The 24,296-nt window shown below is 39.6% G+C and overlaps 1 protein-coding gene across 1 annotated transcript in view; it reads left to right on the top strand.

The window, feature by feature from the left end:
- The window catches only part of ROBO1 (roundabout guidance receptor 1), a 433,180-nt gene that overhangs the window by 332,393 nt on the left and 76,491 nt on the right, over positions 1–24,296 (top strand). Inside the window, exons 8-15 of the mRNA XM_015419360.1 lie at positions 3,559–3,683; positions 8,797–8,968; positions 11,940–12,145; positions 15,114–15,195; positions 15,571–15,739; positions 15,831–15,997; positions 17,730–17,851; positions 19,843–20,074. Coding sequence (XP_015274846.1) covers positions 3,559–3,683; positions 8,797–8,968; positions 11,940–12,145; positions 15,114–15,195; positions 15,571–15,739; positions 15,831–15,997; positions 17,730–17,851; positions 19,843–20,074 — 1,275 coding nt within the window. The remainder of the gene's footprint in view (positions 1–3,558; positions 3,684–8,796; positions 8,969–11,939; positions 12,146–15,113; positions 15,196–15,570; positions 15,740–15,830; positions 15,998–17,729; positions 17,852–19,842; positions 20,075–24,296) is intronic.

The following is a 24,296-nucleotide window of genomic DNA, read 5'->3' on the forward strand; positions in this document are numbered from 1 at the left end:
TCTGCTTTTCCTTGGACTTCTTTTGACATTCTGTTCAGAAAGTTTGCAAAATAATCCAGTTTGACTGTCTTGAACAGCTACTATCTGTGGATTGCAAATCGGGTGTCATGGATCTTGCTTCTCTCCACAGACCTGGCAGCTCTATATTTTCATCTTCACTTTTTTGGCATGTCTCCTATTTCACTTACGTTATCAAGTTCCTGCAACAAAAATGGGAAAGTAATGTTTATTTTAGTCCAGAGATCTCCAAATTATGGCTCTCCAGATGTTCATGGATCACATCTCCCATTGGTTATGCTGGCTGGAAGAGAGGCAGTCCATGAACGTCTGGAGGACTGTAGTTTGGACATTCATATTTTAGCCTATTCTACTCTGGCAAGAGAGGGGGCAGTGGCAAAGAGTTTGATCCCCCCCCTCCCTGGCAGAAAGAAAGTTCTGTTGCTCCAAATACCATTTGCTCTAGAATTCTAAACCAAGGGGAGACGCATTCTGGGTGCGGACACAGGCCAGAGAACTAAGCTTTGCTGACCTGCAGTAGTAATAAAATCTTGTGTAGAGTTACTCCAATCTAAACCAGTGGACTTAAACTAGCATAATACTTCATGGCGAAGATCTTAACTTTCATTCTGGATTTTTTTTTAGTTAGGCATTCCTTCCTTCCCTTGTCACAGAAGCAGACTGTCTTATAGTTGCAGAAGGGAGAAAGAGAGAGTGGGAATGAAGAGAGAGCAGGTTCATGTGAAATATCTGACTATATATTTTTCATTAAAAATAACTCACCACCCTTATTTTAGATATAAACAGGAAGCATTATGAATTCCCTGCTATTATTATATTTAAATTGTCTAACTACTTTCTTACTTATCACCAACATCTGTCTCTGTCCACTCTGTAAATGAGAATTTATGTGCTTAAAATTTATCACCATGAACCGTTTTGGTAGGGAATACAGTTCCTGAGAATTTCATCCCAATGGGGTAGGGGAAATTATTACTGTCAGAAACTCCTTTGTCAGAAAGAAAAGTAACTAATGCAAACAATCAAGTTAGTGTGTTAGGAATGCAGGTATGAATCCATATGAACATATGGGTTGCTGTATGAATCCATATGATTGTTCTGTCATTTATCGAGCATACAAATCTACTGCATTTATCATGGTGCTACAACCTTGCTGGAAGTGGTTTGAGAGTGATAGATAAATAGAGATTTCCTCATCATTCCCAGACTTAAGACACCACACACACACACTTGGGTTCAACGGGGATTTATTTATCAAACTTATTTGGAGCTTATTAATACCCATTCCAGACCCCACCACCAAAGAGCACAATACTGCTGGTCCTAATCCATGCTATTGACACTTTCAGTAAAGGGTATGAGGTTAAATTCAGAAAACTAACTTATCCATCACAGTGCTGAAACAGTGTTTTTTATCTCATCATTGCCTAGAGATGAACAGGAATCTAGATCACTTGAAACCACATAAGAGGTCATCATGAGGCTGTTATTCGTTTGGCAAGTCAGTCTTTTGATACACACCAGAAGCATGATTATTTGGGAGCCAACCATTGCAATTCTGTAAGACAGAAACTCCGTCAAAGGTTGTGCTCCCCCAGCCCAATTTGAGAAAGCACACGGCAGTCTTGTAGAGGAGAATCAGATCTTGTACTTTATTGATCAACAAAGGAGTTAGGTGCAGATCCAATAAGGTTTTGGACCCCATAGCTCTCCCTAGGGTTACAATGGGAAACATAGGGTTTTATACCCCCTATGACAGTTAGAAATAAATCACAATTATTGGTTCCATCAAACTTTGTCACATATTCGTCACACCATTCTGATTGGGAATCCAACCTGGGAGTTGGATTTTCCCAGGCAAAAATATACCTTCTTCAGTTGAACAATAGGCTTTGTTCTTCCTAGGCTGTGAAATTCTAAAAAGTATCTAATTGTAACACATATCAGTATATCATGCAGTGTTCTTCAGCTAACGCAAGCAAACTGACATCAGGGGCATGCACAATTACAACTGGCAAGAACAAGCAAAGTCCACTGCAGTAAGATTGTCTGTCAGCATTTAGTATTTTACCCACAATGCATTTAAGCAATGAACCAGAGTGAATATCTGAATATATGTTCATGATTGATTTCAGTTACTGTGGTTAGAATCATCAAAGGCACCTAGCATATGCACCATGTAAGTGCTAAGTACACCTGCTAAGTTAAACTAACTCAGTCAGTGGCAGAGTGCAAAGCGATGTGTACAACAACTGAAGGTTAATGGGCTTAGAAAGGTGTAATTCTGCCTACTACTTTACTGCAATAGTGCAACCCTATACAGTGTTACTCCAATCTAAGTTGACTGAATTCAGTGAGCTTCGACTGGTATAACTCCTCATAGAATTACAGTGTAACTCTCTTCCCTTCCCTATGTTGCAAGTAATTTAGACTAAGCGTCTAAAGTGTTTTTTGAAGAAATGATAATCTGTAATGTGTAAGCCTTAAATACCAAAATAGTGTTCAAACATGATTGTGTCATACCTGTTACAATCAGTAAGGAAACAGAGGAAGTAATTAGTTTTTCAGATGGCTGGTAAGTTAAAGAGCTGAAAAGTATAAACCACTGAATACATCTGTTATATAAGTCCTTGCCTTTTAAAGCCTAAAAGAGTAAGATAAAACAGAAGCTTTAAAAAAATCATTTCTAGTTTAGTTCATTCACTGTGCCTAATATACTCAACTGCCATATCTCAATGTAACTGACATAATTTTTGACATTCTATTTACTGCTAGCTGAAATGGCCATTTAAGTCTCTATAAATCAAACAGTTTGGACAATGCTAGCAGTATTTATAATGTCACGATGAGCAGATGTTTCAAATTTGCCTTCATTTACATATATATTTTGTTTGAACATGCCCTTGCCTATGTAAATGAAGGAGGCATTCTGCTTCACTGTTGCTTTAAATTCATTCCTCTTCAGTAATTGCATTGAAGATTTTTAAATGGTTATAATTTACACAGTAGCAATCCTGGGGCTTTTGAGTTAAATTGAAAAAAAAAATCGAGCAATCCAGATGACATCAAAATCAAGCCTCTTATGGAAGCTATTAAATGATTCCTAAACTACACTAAATCAAAGATGATGACTTTTGTGTATCTAAACCCTGAATTTTCAATCATTTAGTGGTTTTTACTGTAAGAGTTACTAATACAGGGAGTGGTTTTGGTTCTTCTTGTGACCTCTGGAAATTCCTCTCCTTTAAGATTCTGGCACCCCCTAGAGTACTTTTGTAGGAAGCCTCACTGAAGGTAATTAGGCTTTGTGAGACTTCAGACAAAAGGCTGTTCTCTTGTGGTTTCATAGAGGAGATTTCTGTAGAAGCAACTGTGACACCAGGTCTTACAAAACAATGTCAGTGTCTGGCCTGAACCATGTTTTCTTTATTCTAAGGAGAACCATTCTCTGTGTGAGTTAAATGTTGTATGAAAGTCTCTAATTCATGTAGACAAAAAACAATGGATTCTTCTAATTTTGCTGTACATTTTTTCCTTTAGAGCCACCACATTTTGTGGTGAAACCTCGTGACCAGGTGGCTGCATTAGGCAGAACAGTGACTTTCCAGTGTGAAGCAACAGGGAACCCTCAACCAGCAATATTTTGGCGAAGAGAAGGAAGTCAGGTAAAACAATGTTTTTAACTGCACACAGTCCACCACAGGACACATCCTAAAAAAACATAGACAATTGGACTTCAGTATATACCCCTGTTGGTTACCATGTCACTTACCCTGTGAGTGGTATCTTCACACAGGCTGCAAAACTAGGAAGGCCTCTTTCTGCAGTGCATGGCTATGGGCTGCATATAGCCCAGGAGATACATATCATGTGTGCCAATTTTTAATAAAACTTCAGTTCTTTAAAAAGTAGCAAATAGCTTGTAAATGAATTTTAGATCAAACTGTTTTCCCTTTACTTATTGAACAGATTCCAATGTTTAGCAAGAAAATGAGAACACAAGATCAGTGATAAGTATCAGAAGAGTACATGAAAAATGATATATCCTGTTTGTTTTGCTAAGGGTTTAAGAACTGATAGTTATCAGAAAGGAATGGCACCAAAAACCTCCTTTCTTTCTTTAATGTAAGAAGTTGTTTTTAGGTACACATTGAAAAATGAACTTGGTACTTGATGTCATGTATATATGATATTTCAGAACTCATGACCACTATTGGGGGCATAGGGTATAATGAATACAAGGCAGCAGCTACCTGTAAAGAGTTTTTAGGGTGATGTGAACACTGTTGTCAAGACAAAAAAAACTAATTATGCAGAACTCCATGGGATGCTAGGCTTTAAGTATATGAACAGCATAACAAATTGCTTTTGAAACTCCCAGTTTTGAAAAGCCCACAGAGTAATGTGGAGAGGTGATGAGGAAGAAAAACTTAAGAGGTCAAAGCTCTTTTTGGATCCAACCTTCTATAATATTATGGATATTAAAAGACTAGAAGGGTGCCCTGCCCACTCACTCTGCTCACCAAACCCATAACTTGCTGCACTCAGGATATTTAATAGTGCTTTGAATACTGAATAAGTGGTTCTGCCTCCTGCCAACAGAATTTCAACAATACCAGACAAATCAACAGCAAGAGCAATCATCCTATGCAAACTGTAGCCAAAATAAGGTTTATAACAAACATCATACCCCGCCTTTCTAAAGGAGGAGATGTATTCCATCTTTCCTATCCATGCTGCCCTTCTCCCCAGTCAGCTCACATTGTTTTGCTGTCCTTCATGTATCCTCACTACAACAACCTGTGAGATGCGTTAGGCTGAGAGGATATACTTGCCCAAGGTAACCACTAATTTCCATGGAAGATTGGGGATTCGAATTTGGGTCTCTTAGATCCTAGTCAGACACTCTAGCCACTATACCACACAGGCTCTGATAGGTCAGAGAAGTTGTTAAACCCTCTTTGTTTTCTGACAGAGGGTTTTTTTTTTCTACTGTCCCTGTCTGTTGCCTACCCTTTCTGGATTCTCCTGAGTAAACTTGTATTTATTTATTTGTTTGTTTGTTTGTTTGTTTGTTCGATTTATACCCTGCCCTCCCCGCCAAGGCTTCTTTTGTAAATACCAGAGGGATGTTTGTGAGCTGAACTGTTCCAAAACATTCCAGTTCCCTTAATTTTTAGCACTGCTAGCCCCATCATCACCCTGAAGCTGGTGGCCAAGTCTGAGACTCCTGGATTTATTTTCTGATAAGTTACATCTGTCACAGAGGGGGGGGGGAACACTCAGCTTCCATTGCAAATAACATGGAGGGAGGGTTTTCTACTGATATTCTGGGCCAGGATTTTCCGGTTCCCTTCATTTTTGGCACTGTAAGACCCACAAGCATACTGAAGTTGGTGGCCAGTTTTGAAATGCCTGGCTATATTTTCTGACCAGTTATGCCTGCCAGACGAACAGAAAGCAGGGGGTGAAATGCCTCTCAGGCATTTCACCCTCAGCTTTCTGCTCACTGCAGCTTTGGCAGCAGTTAAAAGACCTGGTACCAACGATGTGGGGGGATGTGGTCATGTGATCCTGGAGGAAAAATCTAGGCTGCTGACCCACAAGCATACTGAAGTTGGTGGCCAGTTTTGAAATGCCTGGCTATATTTTCTGACCAGTTATGCCTGCCAGAAGCAACTATAGCTTTCCTCACAGAAAACAAGGGATAGGGATCTGGAGACTCTGTGGGCCAAGATTTACCTATTGCAACTTCCATGATTATTCTGAAGCTGGTGGCCAATTTTGTATTGTCTGTTCTTTTTCTGACAAGTAATGTGTGTCACAGATGGATTGTGTTATAATCATGCCATTTTTTAAAAAAAGGGGGTCCAGAGGGGAACTAGGAAGTTACAGGTCAGGTAGCCTAACATCTGTCCCAGGCAAATTAGTAAAAAATGGAATAAAAGATGGAATTATGAGGCACATAGGGGAACAAAGCCTGCTGAGGGAGAATCAGCATGGCTTCTGCAAAAGGAAATCTTCTCTCACCAGCCTTATAGAATTCTTTGAGCCAGTTAACAAACATGTTAATAATGGTGACCTGGTAAGACATTCTGTACTTAGACTTTCAAAAGGTTTTTGACAAGGTACCTCACCAAAAACTCCTGGAGAGATGAAGGGTTAGCTGTTACTGTTTTACAGGGAAATGGATTAGGGCTGGACACTGAGAGGATGACATACAATATTGACTGCCTGGAAAGGTCTAGAGACAGCTGTCATAAGAGAATGGGTAAGATGTCAGGCAAAGAGTAGGAATAGATGGACAGTTGTTGAAATAACATTTCGTACTCTCCAGTCTTCTGATACAGTGGCTGATTTAGGCTGCAGTCACACACACTGAAAAATCCACTTTCAATCTACTTTCCAACTGGATTTTACTGTGTAAACTGGCAAAATCCAGTTGTAAAGTGGATTGATAGTGTATTATTCAGTGTGTGTGACTGCAGCCTTAGTGACAAGTTACGTATATCAGCAGTTTTACATTTGAGTTCCCTAAGGACTCTTGGGTGTATGCCATCAGGACCTGGGAATGTATTGTTCCTTAATTTGCCCAGTAGGTTTAGAACCTCGTCACCTCAATTGGACTCAGTTCTTTGGACTCCCTTTCTGAAAACAGTGGCTGTTGCATGAGTACATGTCCCACACTTTCCACAGTGAATGCAGATGCAAAAATTCATTGAGCTTCTCTGCCACCTCCCCATTTTTCTTTAGCAATCCTTTCATTCCTTAGTCATCCAAAGCCCCAAATACTTCTCTAGCTGGTTTTCTGCTCTGGGTGTATTTAAATAAATGTTTATTATTTATGTTGATGCTTTTACTAATCCACTCCTCAAATTGTGTTTTTGCATGTCTAATTTTTAACTTACACCTCATTTGCCATACCCTGTGTTCCTTCTGTTCACTTCATTGGGGCAGACCTTCCACTTCTTAAAAGAAGCCATTTTGCTCTTTATGATTTCCTTGACTTGGGTTGTTAGCCATGCAGGCTTTCCTCTAGACTGGGCAGTACCTTTCCTAACCTGGGGGATATATCAATTGGTGTTGTTTTAAATAGCTTCCAACTATCCTGTAGGAATATGATTCTCTTTCCGTAGTCTGCTTATTTGTATAAAGTTGTCCCTCTTGAATTCAAATGTTAGTGTTTTGGATGTTAGGGATCACTTTCCATTGACAAGAATGCTGAACTTAATAGTATTGTGGTCACTGCTCCCAATTGGTGTAACATCTACATCTCTCACCAGGTCTTGAATTCCACTTAGAACCAAGTCCAAGATTACTACTCCATTTTGGCTCGGAGGCTTCTAGCACTGGCATATAAACACCTATAACACATTTTCCTCTCCAATGTGGCCCCTTTTTGCCACCCTAGTCTCTCTCCCAAGTTATATCGTGTTCCTACCAATGATACCCTGAGTATTTACACTGTCATCCATTTGCACTGAGTTGTTCTGAACTGGAGGCTCCACAGATCCTGTTGGATTTCCCCCTGGGATTGGTTTAAAAGCTGCTCTTCCACCTTTTGATATTAAGTACCAGCAGTATTGTTCTTTTTTAGTTCAAATGAAACCCATCTCTTTTGTACAGGTTTGGCTTGCTGCGAAAAGTTCCCCAGTGCCTAACAAATCTACACCCTTCTTTCCGGTACCACTTTCTTATTGACATGTTGAGACCTGTAATCTGTGCCTATCTTCCTGGCTTTGTTCATAGAATGTAGCAATTTTGAGAATGCTGGCTTTAAGGTAGCCTTTACCTTTCTGCCTAGTAAACTATTTTTTCTCTCCAGGACCACATAACTACATTTACCAATGTCATTGGTCCTAACATACACCACGACAGCTGACTTTTCCCCAGCACTCTCTGTCAGCCTATCTAGGTGATGCATGATGTCTGCAACCTTCACACCAGGCTGTCAGAATGCCTATCACAGACGCCACTCTCTATATTCCTAATAATCAAATCACTCACTACCAAAGCCTACCCAAAGGGGAATCCTCACTACATCGTTTGAGAAAGGGGTCCCATGTAAGGGACCATGTCACTCTTCTTCAGCCTGATACCTCCTCAGCCTGATGCCTTCCAACCTTGAGACTGTCAGTGTTCATGATAGAAGAAGTGGGACTATTCTAATAGATCTCTGAAGGTCTCACCCACATACCTCTCTCTTTCTCTCAGCTTCTGCAGGTCAGCATCCCTAGTCACAAAGGAACAAACTTGTTTCCTGAGAGCCAAGAGCTCCATGCATCAAGCACGCACACACAATTTCTTCAAAGCGGGCAGATAATCATTCATGTGGCACTCCCTGCAAAACACAGAATAGCCCCCACTCCCCTGCTGGGTTGTTTAAAGTTGTTTCTGGGTTGAAATCAGGTGCTTACCTGAAACTGTGCAGATTTTCATAGTCGAAAGGATACTACCAAAACTTTTAAATTTTGCACAGGCTTTTAAATAATGAGGTTGTGAGGCTTTTTTTTTTTTTGTAGTTTTATGTTCTGCATTTGCTCTGAAGTCTATTTTATGGATATTCTAGGGTGCTTGGTGGATTTCTGTGTTTTTTGTATGCTCCTGGCTTATTTGGTTTTTATAGTGATAGGTTATGATTTTATAGTATTACCTTTACTTGTAAACTACCCAAAGCAGGACTCTGGAAAGGCAGCATATAAATTTCCTTAATAGATAAATGAAAATGAAAAATAAGCAGTCTGACTTGCGACTTTTTCTACTTTCTCCCCTCCATAGAACCTGCTATTTTCATACCAGCCTCCTCAATCTTCTAGCCGGTTTTCTGTCTCACAAACTGGTGATCTCACTATTACAAACGTACAGCGATCTGATGTTGGATATTATATCTGCCAGACTTTAAATGTAGCAGGGAGTATTACAACTAAAGCCTACTTGGAGGTTACTGATGGTAAAGTAAAAAAAAATCACTGTCATTTTCATAATGGTTTATATTTCACTTCTAACATTATAACAATGTAACTTTACATTTATATCCTTCTTACTATGCAGGTGAAAATACCCATGCCTTACACTGTGGTGCAGAATTAAGTGCTTTCCTAAGCAGAGTTACACTTTTCAAAGTCCATTGAAGTAAATGGATTTAGAAGGTTCTAACTCTGCCTAGGGGTGTGTTGTAAATGTAAATTAGTGTAGCACATATTTTCCCTTATAAGGTAGCATGTCTTGAAAACGTTTCCTGGCCAATAATTGAAATATGCAAGTCCATTTTTACTCAAGGAGTTTTAAGCTTGTAATTAAATTGATCTTCCATAGTTTCAAAAACACATTATATAAATGATAAATTTTCTACAGTTCTATGGAATAATGAATATTGAGTATAAATAGTTCACAGATGATGTATATGTAAATACCTAAACTTCAAAATATATCATCCTAAAGGCCAGTGAACCTGTTGAGGCTTCATTAAATTACTCTCTGTGGTGGTTGTCTACATCCAGTCAGTCCTTTGTGTACTGCATAGATATGGCAGTTTTCGTCACACCACTGCAGTTGGATATAACATAGGTGTAAACTTTCCTGAAACAATGTATGTGAATTGCTTTAAATGCTACATAAATGCCAAGTGGCAAATATCATCATGACATTTGCAATAGCTCTGTAGAGTACTGAAGAAAATAATTTTAGTAAGTATTTTATTTATTTATGTATTTATTTTAGATTTATTGGCTGCCCTCCCTGCAAGCGGGCTCAGGGCGGCTTACAGATGAGGCAAACATGCCAATAATTAAAACAGCTAAAATCTGATAAAACAATCAATCAATCATACAGTACAAGGTGCTCAGGTTGTCTCAAAGTCCTCAGTAACAAGATGGGCTTCATTGTTTGAGTTATCATTGTTGTCTTGTCATATAGAGGACCTTAGTGCTGTATAATTATGGTTACTATAAGGAGGTATTCCAACTTTCTCAAGAACTAAAGAAATTAAGATTAAGTAGCATGTGGGTGAAATTAAAGATAACTGTGAAGTTCAAGCATGCTGTGGATGGATATGAATTTCATACCTCAGTACAATTCAGTAAACTTGTGAAACAAATAGAAAATACAGTGGCCATTCTTTGGTTTAAATTATCTCAAAGCTTTCATGATATCTGACTAGGTTCTTGCATGTATTCACAGTAATTTTGCACATATTAAAGAAAATAATGACAATATCAGCAAATCACACACATTAATTGTACATTGATTTAATTTAATATCAAAATTACAAAATAGAATTATCTAGAGAGCCAGTTTGGTGTAGTCGTTAAGTGCGTGGACTCTAATCTGTGAGAACAGGGTTTGATTCCCCACTCCTCCACTTGCACCTGGCTGGATGACCTTGGGCAAGCCATAGTTCTGATAAGAGCTGTTCTTGAAAAAGAGCAGTTTCTGTCAAGAGCTCTCTCAGCCCCACCCACCTCACAGGGTGTCTGTTGTGGGGAGGGGAAGGGAAAGGAGTTTGTAAGCCACTCTGAGACACCTTTGGGTAGTGAAGGGCGAGGATAAATCCAATCTCTTCTTCTCTTCTCTAAACAAAAGGATTTATGTAGAAAACAGTTGAGAAAGTCAAGCAACTGGTTCCCTAGCTCACTTCCCAGGACTTAGCTACAGTGAACCATGCAATGGTCACTTCCAGGCTTGATTATTGTAACTCGGTCTACGCTGGGCTGCCCCTGAACTTGACTCAGAAACTGCAGCTGATGGCAATGCCTGTGTGGGCACACATTCAGCTGGTGCTTCGCCAACTGAACTGGCTGCCTATAGAGTACCAGATCCAGTTCAAGGTTCTAGTGCTGACTTCAGAAGCCCTATGTGGCCAGGGACCTGTGTATCTCATGGACCTTCTCTCCCCATATGTGCTCTGCAGAGCCTTGCACTCAACTGATCAACATCTTCTAGTGTCCTTGGCCAGAAAGACATCCAGCTAGCCTCGACTAGGGCCAGGGCCTTTTTGGCTGTCGTCCCAACCTGACGGAACAAGCTCCCATCTGAGATCAGGGCCCTGCAGGATCTGTTAGAATTCCACAGGGCCTGCAAAATGGAGCTGTTCTGCTGGGCTTTTAGTTGAGGCAGTGGGTATCCAAGTTCCCATTTTTGGCTTCCCCTGTTGACAGCCCTAGCCTAGTGGTTAGTGGCTTGATACCTCACAACACCCCCCAGAAGATTTTACATCTGAGTGTTGCTACCAAGGGAGCTTTTACTCTGTTTTTTTTATATAAAACTTTGAACGTTTTAGATCTTAAATCTCAAATTTTAAAATGTAATTGTTGAATTTTATGTGCTGTTTCATTGTCACAATATTCTATGTGACTTTGTAAGCTGCCCTGAGCCCTCTCGTGACAAGGGTGGGATATAAATCAAAGAAATAAAATATTTTTTAAAAAAATAAAGTCACTGGTTAAGTCTAATCCCAGCATTACTGAAGAGAGCAAAGCTGGAACTGGAAAGGGTACTACATGCTCAAACAACTTATGCTTAAATATCTACTGAATAGTTCTCTTCCTGCCTAGGCTCCTGTCTGTGCTACATATATGCTTGTATTCTAGTTTTTAATAAACTTTGCCTGTTTCTGGAAAAGCTATAAATGAAGCAAAGAGGGCATCTTTCAAACAAAGCAAGGGATTCTTTTACTAGCTTTATATCTTTGAAAGCTGATGGAGGTAAATAAATCCCATGAAGATGCTAATGCATACCACCCTCTTAAAAAATCGGTGACATTTATTCTGACTAATATACATATCTCCTACTTTAATTGGTTATTTAGTCATCTTCAGATTCTTTCAAAGCCCAAAGCAACTGCTGCTGCATAGATGAATAGAAAATTGTTTCCGGTTTAATAAATCTTGTGTTTGTTTCCTTCCTGTTGTTTTATTTCTAAGTAATTGCAGACCGGCCTCCCCCTGTCATTCGACAAGGTCCTGTGAATCAAACTGTGGCTGTGGATGGTACTTTAATACTCAGCTGTGTAGCTGCAGGTACTTTAATGCCCACCATTCATTGGAAAAAAGATAGCACCCTCCTCTCCACACAAGACTCCCGGATCAAGCAGCTGGAGACTGGCGCACTACAGATTCGATATGCCAAGGTAGGTTCAAATGGAAATCCCACAAGTTCTTTTTAAATTTTTTGCTTCTTTTGTGCTTGGGATCCTGAATGGTACCATTTTTAATTTCAGAATTAATGGCATGTTAAATAACTATTAATATATTTATTTGATACTTCATGTCTTCAGATAGCTTATTCTGAATTCCAAAAGCACAGTGAACTATAATAGCACTGCTGGCAAATTATTTCATAAGTAAACTTCTGACAAGAATTAATCTAGCAGGTTTTTATACAAGATTTCCACTGAAATCAGAGGTCTTAGAAATGTTTAACCACATAGAATGGCACTGTTAGTGCCTGCAAATGGTCACAGGTTTCAGCCACACGGATTTTTTAAATCTACATCAGGATTCTCTCAAAGCTAATAAATGGTATAAACAGTAAAGTAAGCTGCAATTCCATTGTTTTTACTAGAACAGCATTTTAACTATCATTATCTTTATTGCATCAGCAAATAAGCCATAGCAATTTTAAACTATATTATTAAGAGATTGAAACTTTTCCTCTCCACTTCTGTGTCTATAATTGGTATTTTTCTACCACTAGTTCTTTGTATTCTCATTCTTGTGCTTACTGCATTCTTTACCATGCCATGTAAAAATGCAGTATTGACATGATTCTCAAAAATTAATTAGATCAAGATAATCAAACATATAGGTGGTTTCACAAGGATTTGGGAAAACATGCTTGGTCAATGCGCCAGTCTTCTGTGACAAGTTATAGCGAAACAGTTTACATTTTTTGTAAGTAGAACACCTGTTCTTACTTGCTGGGTGTTCTTGCCTTAGGATAACTTAATTCATAAAATTAAACTAAACGTAAAGAGACCTTTTCATACAATTCATTGTTTGAAACCATCTGGTTGCCTTCCCATGCATACCCTTCATGCCAGCACAGAATCTGTGGTGTTGACAGTTATCTCTGATTTTTAGCTTGACCTTTTGTGAGTGGATTAATCTTTCATTGCTTTATGAATGCATTACCGGTATCTTTTGGTAGGCGGTGTTTATATGTGGGTGATTATACTGTATGCAGCCTTTTTACATGCATCATATTATCACAATAAACTGTGAACATCAACATTTCAGGAATTCAGATGCCTGAAGAGCAACTTTTGTCCACTTCTTAGTTTACTTTTTTGAGCACCTTATTAGTAAAACATCTAAGGAAGGAGCTTTTTCTGCCTAATATCCTATGATCCTGCCATACAGAATAGACAGTCCTGAGCTAGATAGACCAGTATAGCTTTAGTACATGGCAGTCTCATATGTACAGTGCATCTTTTTCTCCAAAGACAGACCATTGGCCTTTCAAAACCAGTACTACCCTGTTTCCCCGAAAATAAGACCTACCCCCCAAATAAGCCCTAGCAGGATTTCTATGCATTTGTGGTATAAGCCCTAGTGTGTCTTCTTGAGAAAAAATAAATATAAGACAGTGTCTTATTTTCAGGGAAACACGGTATTATCACTGGCAGCAGCTTCTGTAGGATCTCATGTAGCAGCCTTTAGCATCAGCTACTACACAATCCTTTTAACTGATGCCAGGAATTGAATATGGAATCTGCTACAGTTAATGTTGATACTTTGCCACTGTGTTATGGCCTACCCTTTAACTACCATTCAACAGTCCATGACACCTGGAGAACAATGAGCACACCCAATGTTTTTGGTTTGTTTTGCAGAGATTTATTGTTTAACTTCAAATAGCTAATCCTTAATATAGGTAAACCTCTGCTTTGTCTGTCCATGGCCCCATTTCACTGATAAACATAGAACTGTTACATTTTCTATAACAAACAGTAATGACAGAAGGGGATCTAAAATAAGCTTGCTTAAGAGTAGTCCCACCTTGAGCTTTCTTAATTCAAGAGACTGTTTTTTAAAAAGAGAAATGGCTTCCTTGATCTTTTACGGTCTTGGTCCAAGTACCTTGCAAAAGAAAGCCATAAAAATCACCACTGATGGAAGGTGAGTATGAATGGAAGACATTTCCAGTAATCCAACTAAGGCTGCGGTCACACGGAGCATTAGGCACGCTAGAGAGACGGAAGATAGGCAGATTTTCCGGGCGCGATCTCACCGCCACATCTGGGAAGCGTACAGCTCTTATGGCTCACCCGAGGCTTCACTCTGAAGATGCGCGGTAAAAAACTAGTACCTTGGAGGTACTAGTGTCCGGAAACCGCGGGGCGCGTGATCGCGTTTCCGGTGGAATCCCATGGCATCCGGCGCCCGGCCATGTCCCCTCGCAAAAAGGTGTTTTTTTCCAAGTGTCCTCGGGCTGCGTACAAGCACCCAACGGGGCACGCGCACACGTCGGTGTACAGGAAAAAAACACCCGTTTGCCGTGCCGCAGGATTGTGGTGTGATTGGCACCTCCCCCCTACCACAGGACCCCCATGGGATGTCTGCTCGCGCAACCGCACGTTATTTTGCCCCGGGGCAAACAGCCACGCTTCCCCCCCACATTTTCCTGCCCATGTGACCGCAGCCTAAGATAACCACAAAACCTGACCTTTGATAATATGAGAAGAATATCCATCAAATAACCCTATTTTAGGAGAGTTTTCTGTATAAGCAAGTTATCTGTATAGGAAAGTTATCTGTTTCAGTTGAACCGTAGATCTATTTGGGCCACAATTGCACTGACGATTGTTGAACAAACAAACAAACAAGAGGTTCTTGTTCTGGTTACAGTGTTATAGTATATAGCATTATTATGTGTTATAGTAAACGTTTAAACAAATGTGAAATGTGTATCAATTCACAAAATTACCAGTATCAATTAACAAAAAATAAAACCTGTTCTCACATCTCAGCATGTTATTGCCAGTTAAAGTCTGAGTTTTCTAATTAGAATTTGTATTAAGTTAATCCATGTTCAATAGGGTCACACATTTCTAATGAATACCAGTTTATTCCATATATTTCTGTTCTTCTCTTCAGCTGGGTGACACTGGTCGGTATACATGTATTGCCTCAACCCCAAGTGGTGAAGCATCGTGGAGTGCTTACATTGAAGTTCAAGGTAATTTTTACCAAGATTCCTATATATATGGTAGAAATAATAAAAATGAGTGATTATATCCCTACTATAGTCCGATTATGCAGTAAATGGTATGAATATGATAATCTTTTTTTCAGTTCATTCATTTATTAGCAGGTATGTCTGCTAATATAATCTCATAGGCTGTTGGACGGGATGTAATTCTATATATGAAGTATAAAATTTAGAATAAAATACAACCAAGACCTCTTAGCTATACAATTTACAACAAAAATTGTAACAAAGATTCTAATAATAAAACAAATCAACAAAATTAATTGCAAAATCAGATGATTACAAGGCTGAGCGTGTGTGTGTGTTTGTGTGTTTATATGCACTTTTATCACTATTTGCTAGAATTTGGAGTGCCTGTGCAGCCACCAAGACCTACTGACCCTAACTTGATTCCAAGTGCACCATCAAAACCCGAGGTTACTGATGTCAGCAGAAATACAGTAACATTGTCATGGCAGCCTAATTTGAATTCAGGTGCAACTCCAACCTCTTATATAATAGAGGCCTTCAGGTACTATATTTATCATATGATCATGCTTATGTTTGTCAATGCTGTTAAATCACAGACATGTACTAACCTGTTATTTATGTTTTATCCTTAGCCATGCAGCTGGCAGTAGCTGGCAGACTGTAGCAGAAAACATAAAACCAGAAACATTTGCTGTTAAAGGGCTGAAACCAAATGCAATTTATCTCTTCCTTGTACGGGCAGCCAATGCATATGGAATTAGTGATCCCAGTCAGATATCTGACCCAGTGAAAACTCAAGGTAAAACCTATATGTGAGTTAGGGGAAATCATTTTCAGCCTCGGTGTGTTATTTAGATATGAGCTTTCTCTGAAAGGTAATATTAACAGGGATTTTTAACATATACATTATGCAGAACCTATGGTTACAGTTGTTTTTTCAACATACAGCAATATATATTTTGGTAACCAAAAAAAGAAGCTTTGCAATGAGCAGAGGCAGAATCACTCTTTGGCTTACCAGAAACATTTCCAAGTGAGCCGCTGCCCTGGAAGGTCACTGGGAGCCAGGAGGAAATTTTGACAAACCCCCTGATGCTGGATGTAGCACAAGAGCTGTTCACCTGAGACTAGTTCAGCAGCAACCACAATAGGCTTGCCCATTTTCTTGACCTGCTCTGTCCATGTATCAGCCAAACAGCCCCAGCAGCAGTGCTTCATAGGAGATGCTTTGCTCACCCATCACCTCCTTCCCTGCTGCCATTGATCAGGTTGAGCCATGGTCTTAGATTTGACCCAGCCAGTGGCAGCATGGGATGAGATGATGGGCAAATTGATGCCTATCAACATTGGGAAGTCCGACCAGTCCAAATGAGTTTGGGCAACTGAGAATGGGCTAGTATTTTAGGAACTGAAGAGGGAGGAGACATCTATGAGTGAGTTTTCGCAGGGATTATGGATGAAACTGAATAAAAATACAGTTACAGAGATTAGAAAAGCAGATAGGGTAGATTTCTCCCACCTTGTACTGATAAAATACACTAATTGAATGAATGTATAGTAGAAGAAGAAGAGGAGGAGGAGGAGATTGGATTTATACCCCGTCCTTCACTACCCAAAGGTGTCTCAGAGCGGCTTACAAACTCCTTTCCCTTCCCCTCCCCACAACAGACACCCTGGGAGGTGGGTGGGGCTGAGAGAGCTCTGACACAAACTGCTCTTTCAGGAACAGCTGTGCCAGAGCTTGTGACTGACCCAAGGTCACATCAGCAGGTGCAAGTGGAGGAGTGGGGAATCAAACCCGGTTCTCCCAGATTAGAGTCCGCACACTTAACCACTACACCAAACTGTGTATACTCTGTGGCTATAATAAATGTTTGCCCCAGGTATGTACAGTTGCTGAGGATTACATATAGGACTTTGATTTCTTTGTTTCAAACTGAGATTAGTTTGGGCTGCTACTTTTGATGGATCACTAATTCAGAAAAATCATGTATATAATTTGAAATGCTCTGATAAAGTGTGTAATACGTATTTTGACACTACCTAGAGCCACGTATATATCTCTTTCTCATATAGAGTAATAATTGTATCCAATAATTTCTAATCAATTAGTAGTGGTTTACAGATATCATGAGTGGTGGGATAAGGGCAGTTGTATGTGTGTCCCGGTTACCTGCCATGGAATAGCTAGTGTCTATTCGTTGATTTTATAATACTGAAACAAACCTCATTATAGTACACTATATTTTTCCCCAAACACATCTATGCTTGTTCACATATTTGCATTGTTCATAATGAATTATAGAGACAGTCACCAATTTTTACATAGTTAGAGAGGTTGGTGGTTCTATAAGTGGCCATCATTACCCTATTTTTATATTAATTCTTTTTTAATTTATGCTTCTTCTTGTATCGTTTTCCTGTCGTGGATATGCTAAAAATGTACAGTTGTATTTTGTAGCAGATGGGACATTCAAACTAATTTTTAGCTCATTGCTTGAAGTCTAAGTATATTGTTAAAATTGTTACAGATGTTCCGCCTACAAGTCAGGGTGTAGATCACAAGCAAGTACAGAGAGAACTGGGTGATGTTGTTCTGCATCTCCACAATCCCACCATCCTTTCTTCTTCCTCAATTGAAGTTCATTGGACAGTAAGTAAAGTATATCTGTATCTATATAGACATATGCACAAAGGTTCCCTGAAAGCAGGCTACTATCCTGTAACTTATTTATGATGAACTTAGAATGTACAATGCTTATATGACAAGCTGCTTATGAGAGTCTGGATGGCAATTTACTAATGGTAGTTTACTAATAAACATGTTATCTGTGCCCATGTTGACATATACTTGTTTGGTTATATCATGATATAATGCTGATAACATCTTCCTCCATGTTGGCGTTTCATAAATTGCAAAATGGGGAATAATTTCAATAAAGGAGCAGAACTTGTGTATGGAAAAGGTAATTTGTCTGATCCATAATTGCACATTTGTTTGATTTTTTTGTCTGGGTAGACGTAAATGCCAATATAGATAGTGTAGGATGTGGATCATAAGATTCAATAGCTATCATGTCAGTAATGTTCTATATTACCAGGGGTCAATGAAGAGTTTGTTTTTGTGATGCTTGGTAATTAGAAGAATTGCCTCACAAAGGGCCACCTGCAGTGGGCTTTTCCTTGTTTAACCAACAACATAAAACCTAGCAAGATTTCTTTGACCTCTACAGACCCACACTTCTGATTTAAACGGCCAATTTGGGGACAAATACAGGCAAATTGATAGTTTCAGGACAATTTCAGGACAACTTGTTTTTCATGCATGTATGGCATTTACAGAGTTGTTTACTCAGCTAGGAATGTCATCAAAACATAGCATTTGATTAAGCAACAAGGGAAAATGAAAGTTAAGTTGAAAAAAGTAGGATTTGTTTTTAAATTAGGTGTTTTAGTTTTTTTTAACTTGCATGCACAAAGCATTTGCTTGTTTAAATATTCCACCTGTGCCTCATCACACATAAATGCACAGCTTGTGGCATGTACAATTAGTAGTTGCCCTGGACAGGAATGACTCTGGTGTGAATGGACCAGCTCATATCACAAATGTACTTATATGTCGTAGGCTATGTGTTGTACGATTAGGTGGACCAGATCACATCTGATTGGCCCTAATTTATATCTCTGTTGGAGAGTAAAAAGATATTAAAGTGGTAACCGGTGGCATTATAAAATTGACCAGAGCCATATAAAGTTCTGAAGAGTTCATTTTTAATCTGATTTTTATATCCTGCCTTTTTCAGTAAGTAATGTTTTACTATTTGCCTCTTGTAATAATTTAAGACACCACCATCCCTGGCAGGCACTGTCCCCAGCTGAGAATTTAAGAGCAGAGGAAGTGATTTGCTTAATCTGGATGTATTTAATTGAGCCAAACACAGTTAGCAGAAAGAGAATTCTGCCAGTTGGCTGCCCTTTTCTTAATCTGCAGCATTCAGAGGGAACAAAAAAGAAACATAAGTAATTTCATGAAGTTGGGAAAGCTGCAACTCCTTTGGATAGAAGCGTCTAAGTATTTGTCTGATATAGTAGGTTGTTTATCATCTCTTGAACATTTAAATTTTAACATCTGTAACATCCATGTGGATAAAACCTAGGCCCTCTACAGGATACAGGGCTCAATATGTTACTGGTTATAAAATTATTACTGTTTTAGATATTAATAAAGATAATAGATTAAGATTTTTCCCTTTCCCAAAGCCATTAAATTAAATATTTCTAAATATTATTAATTCGGAAAAAATCTGGATAACAACTTGGTGGGTTTTATATGCATTATGTTTCATTACATTAGGTTTGCATTATGTTGATGAACTTAGAAATCTGTTCTTATCATCTGCTAATAATCAGTTCTTACAAAAAAAGAACACTTCTAAAGTGAATTCTGTAGAACTTTGAACTGAAACTGATAAATATTGGTCCATTCCCTTTAATGGATCTCAGTAAATGTAACTCTAACAGTAAATTCTTACTGTTTTATGGTAACAGAGGAAGAATGCAAAAATCAATGAGCTTCATAATTTGTTGTTATTGAAATGACATTTTGATATTTAAAATATAAGACTATTTTGTCTCATCTGTTAGGTTGACCAACAGTCCCAGTATATACAAGGGTATAAAATTCTGTATAGACCAACAACTGTTTCTCATGGAGAATCTGACTGGTTAATTTTTGATGTGAGAACCCCAACAAAAAACAGTGTTGTCATTCCTGAACTGAAAAAAGGTGTAAACTATGAAATTAAGGCTCGACCTTTTTTTAATGAATTTCAAGGAGCCGATAGTGAAGTGAAATTTGCAAAAACACTGGAGGAAGGCAAGTAGTGGCATGTTTATTTCCATTCCTTTATTTTGAATTACTATTTTATTCTGTTTCCCTCTGATATATTCATTACTTAATTCGCTTTGAAGTGCATGCTTTATTGGAATTCAGTCCCCATAGGTAAGGATACTGTCAATGCACAAGGCTAATCATTATGCAGTTGGCTTGTTGACATGGAAGTAAATGTTCAAAAGTGTGCAAGTGAGAGACAATATAGAAATTCCCTCAAGGACATAATAGGAAAAGTGTTCTTTGTGTTTTACTTTTTTGTTTTGCACACTCCCACTGTCCTAAGTTCATGATCTGGCAGCAAATGACTTGTGTCAAATCCAGATATTTGATCATCACTGTGAATGGTAGACATCACAGTAAGCATCAGAGGAATGATAATAACACATTAGTGGACTTCCTGTCTATATTAGTTACAAAAGGGCAATGAAAAGATTTATTTAATTATTTATTTATTGGGCTTCTAGCCCATCCTCCCCTGCAAGCAGGCTCAGGGTGAGTTACAATAAACAATAAATACAATCGAAACCTCACAGTTAACTAATAAACAATAATAAAATAACAGCAATAGCAATTGATGGTATCATCCGATCACACCAACTCCATCTGCTCTTGTATAGGCTTCCCACATGTGTGCAGGTGGATGGCAATTAGTGCAGATGGGGCAGACGACAGACGACATAAACTGCTCATAGAGCCAGTTTGATGTAGTGGTTAAGTGCATGGACTGTAATCTGGGAGAACCGAGTTTGATTCCCCACTCCTCCACTTGCAGCTACTGGATGACCTTGGTCAAGCCATAGTTCTGTCAGAGCTGTTCTCTCAAGGACAGTTCTGGAAAGAACTCTCTCAGCCCCACCTACCTCACAGGGTGTCTGTTGTGGGGAGGGGAAGGGAAAGGAGTTTGTAAACCACTCTTAGACTCCAAGTGAAGGGCGGGGTATAAATCCAATCTCTTCTCTTCTTCACATAACAAGCAATGCAAAGCAATGCAGGGCAGGAAGGGGAAGGCCAAAATAAGTAAATAGATCTTTGCCATCTCAACCATAGGCCTGGTGGGACATCTCCATTTTACAGGCCCCACGGAACTGCATTAAGTCCCATAGGGCCCTTATCTCAGCAGGGAGAGTTTTCCATCAGGCTGGCGCCAGAGCTGAGAAGGCTCTGGCTCTGGTTGAGGCTACGCAAATATCTTTGAGGCCGGTGACCACCAGTAGATTTTGATCCATCAAGCATAGTGCTCTTCTGGGGACATACTGGGAGAGACGGTCCTGAAGGTTTTTAAAAATATATATATATATTATTTTTATTTATATCCCGCCTTTCCTGCATTGCTGGTCCCAGACCACATAGGGCTTTAAAGGTCAAAAACAAAAGCTTGAACTTGACCTGGAATTCAAGTGGGAGCCGGTGCAGCTGGTGGAGGACCGGATGTTGGATCCCCATTCCCATTCCCCCTCGGCCCAGGCACAGGACTTCTGTCTTTGATGGATTTAGTTTTAGCTGACTCTATTTTAAACACCTAGCCACAGCCTCTAAAGCCCTGCCCAAAATATCTGGGGTAGAGTCTGGTCAGCTGTCCATTAACCAATATAGCTGGATGTCATCAGCATATTGATGGCAGTGCAGCCCAAAACTCTGGACCAACTGGGTGAGGGGGCATATGTAGATGTTAAATAACATGGGGGACAGAATCGCCCCTTGTGGGATACCACATACCAGATGATGAATGAGCGTAGCAAAATGTTAAATTGCCATTACTCATCCTTTCCATAACACACACATATAGGAAACATGTCTACTCTGACCCATATGCACTCTTATCACACCTCCATGGATGGCAAGCATAATAGCTGATATAGGAAGCCTTCTGTGTAACCCTAAGTTCTAATTGAAACAGCTATTTGATCTGTGGTAGTTCTGAGATTTTCATATCTGTAGTTCTATAACCAGTCCTGGAGCGGCAACAGAAAAAGATCTTGCTGATGCCAACCAAACCTCATTTAAAGAGGGATAGCAAGTAGACTTGCTTTTTGGAGCAGTGCCATAATAAGGCCTCATATAGGGAGAGAGGGATGTAGATTCATGAGTGTCTTTAAAGGTCTTAATTACATTGAACTGAACCTGGAAAGAATCTGGCAACCAATGTAACTGAGCTAGATCAGGTTAATATAACTGGTCTGATTTATCACAATCAACAAGCAGACCACTACATTTTGAATGAGCAGCAGCTCTAAGTTCTCTTCAAGGGCAGCTCCAGAATGCATTGCAATAGTCAAGTTTCAAGGATTAGCATGGAAGTCAAGCAAAACAAACACACAGTTGACCGCACAGAGTGAAATAAGTCCCAGAAGTTATCCTGTGTTGGCCATTATAGATTAACATACCTTTTCCGGACAGGGAATTTGGGGGTCAGCTAATACTTGGATAGGTGAGGTGCTCCGATGAGGGATGACTCCAAGGAGTAGTGGGAGTTCTCCCCAAATATTCCTCACTATCCCAGCTTCCAGGTACCATACACTATGGTCCTTTAGTATGGAATAACATGTTAGAAAGTCTACATAGACAAGTGAATCTAATTTCCTATTGTGCCTTGTACAGGAAGGTTGGGGGCTGGAGGGCTATAGCCAAATTGTGTGTTGGACTGTTAACCTCTCTCACACTTGGCTCCCATGCCACAGTCCGCAGCCTTAGTGTTGAGTTGGCTGACCAGGAATGTGCAGGTCTAGGGGTTGGGCCAGCTGGGGTGGACTGTAGGAACTTATTCCCTTTGGTCTTTCCTGGATATATTAAAATGAGAGGCACTTGGTATCTTATTGACACCCACCTGCCTTTCTGATATTTTGGACTTTCATTGTCAATGGCTAATCATCTTTTCTACTGTTGTGTTATCATAGTACCCATGCTATGCCAAGACCAAAGAAATCTGTATCCAATAGAGTTGTTGGCTGTTTTGCCATCTCAGTTAAGGATCCCCAGCATGGTGCCCGTGGGAGCAGTGGTACCCGTGGGTGCCATGCTGCCTACTGACACCTTTCCTGGTGCCCACCAAATGTTTATAGACAGTAGGTGGGGTCACGTGATACTGTGGTCCAGCAAGACTTCTGATTGGCCACTGGATATTTGATTGGCTGTGCAGATTTTTATAAATGTTGCTTTGGTGGCAGCTGCACCCCCATCAAAAGGATCTTCATTGTATAAATGAAAATAAGCTGTTGCAGCCATTTTGTGTCTGATTCTTCCTCCTATGGCAACTATTTTGTGGCAGCCATTTTGTGTCTGCACCCACAACACTGTGTCAGAATTCCAAAGGTGCCTGCAGGCTCAAAAAGGTTTGAGAACCCTGACCTAGGTGCATATTGATGTCATTCCCCCATCCTTTACCACCTGGGCTAATCCCCACTATGCTCATACATAATGTTATCTACTTCTACTGGTTGGTATCAGGCCCAAGAAGGAATCAAATAGATCAAAATATCCAGTTACACATGCATATTTGTTGTCACAATTGTCTGCGTGGGAACTTAAGGCATTGAGCTGGGAACATAGTTCAGGGTTTATGCAGGGATGGGCTTTCTTCATATGAGGAAACTCTCTGTAAGGGTATCAGAGACTATGGTGCATTGCAAATATCAAAAAGGCTGGTGGATACACCACATACTCTGGACACAGGAAACAGGCCTTCACTTTATGCCTTAAACCAGTTTTTCTTTCCTTAGTGTTCTTCCACCACCATATGTCATTTCCCACCCAAGCTATGCCAAGAGCAAATGTATTCAATAAAAGTGTGGGCTGGCTTCCCATATATGTGCATGTGTGTCATCATTCCCCCCCCCAACCTACACCAGCTGGGCTAATGCACAGTATGAGCATAAATAATATTACTTAATTACATTTTATAAAATATGGACTGGATCCTGTGTATCCCTTCCATAAACAAAGGAGCCTTTACTTTCAAACAAAATTTTCTAGACTTACTATGGCTCATATATTCACATAGCAATTTTGTTAGCTTTTTAAATATTGGGCGGAATTTCTGTGTGAAATCACTGCCACAGAGAAATTATCAAAGCTACCATGTTGATGAAGACTTTCAAAACTAACTGCTTCTCTGATATCATGATGCTGTTTGTGAGCTTGGAATCTGGTTGCCATGGTTTGTCCAATGTGCTTGCACTAAAGTCAGGGATAGGCGGGTATGGGGATC

Source organism: Gekko japonicus, unplaced genomic scaffold, assembly GCF_001447785.1.
Source record: "Gekko japonicus isolate JY-2015 unplaced genomic scaffold, Gekko_japonicus_V1.1 scaffold343, whole genome shotgun sequence".
Classification (NCBI taxonomy): Eukaryota; Metazoa; Chordata; class Lepidosauria; order Squamata; family Gekkonidae; genus Gekko; species Gekko japonicus.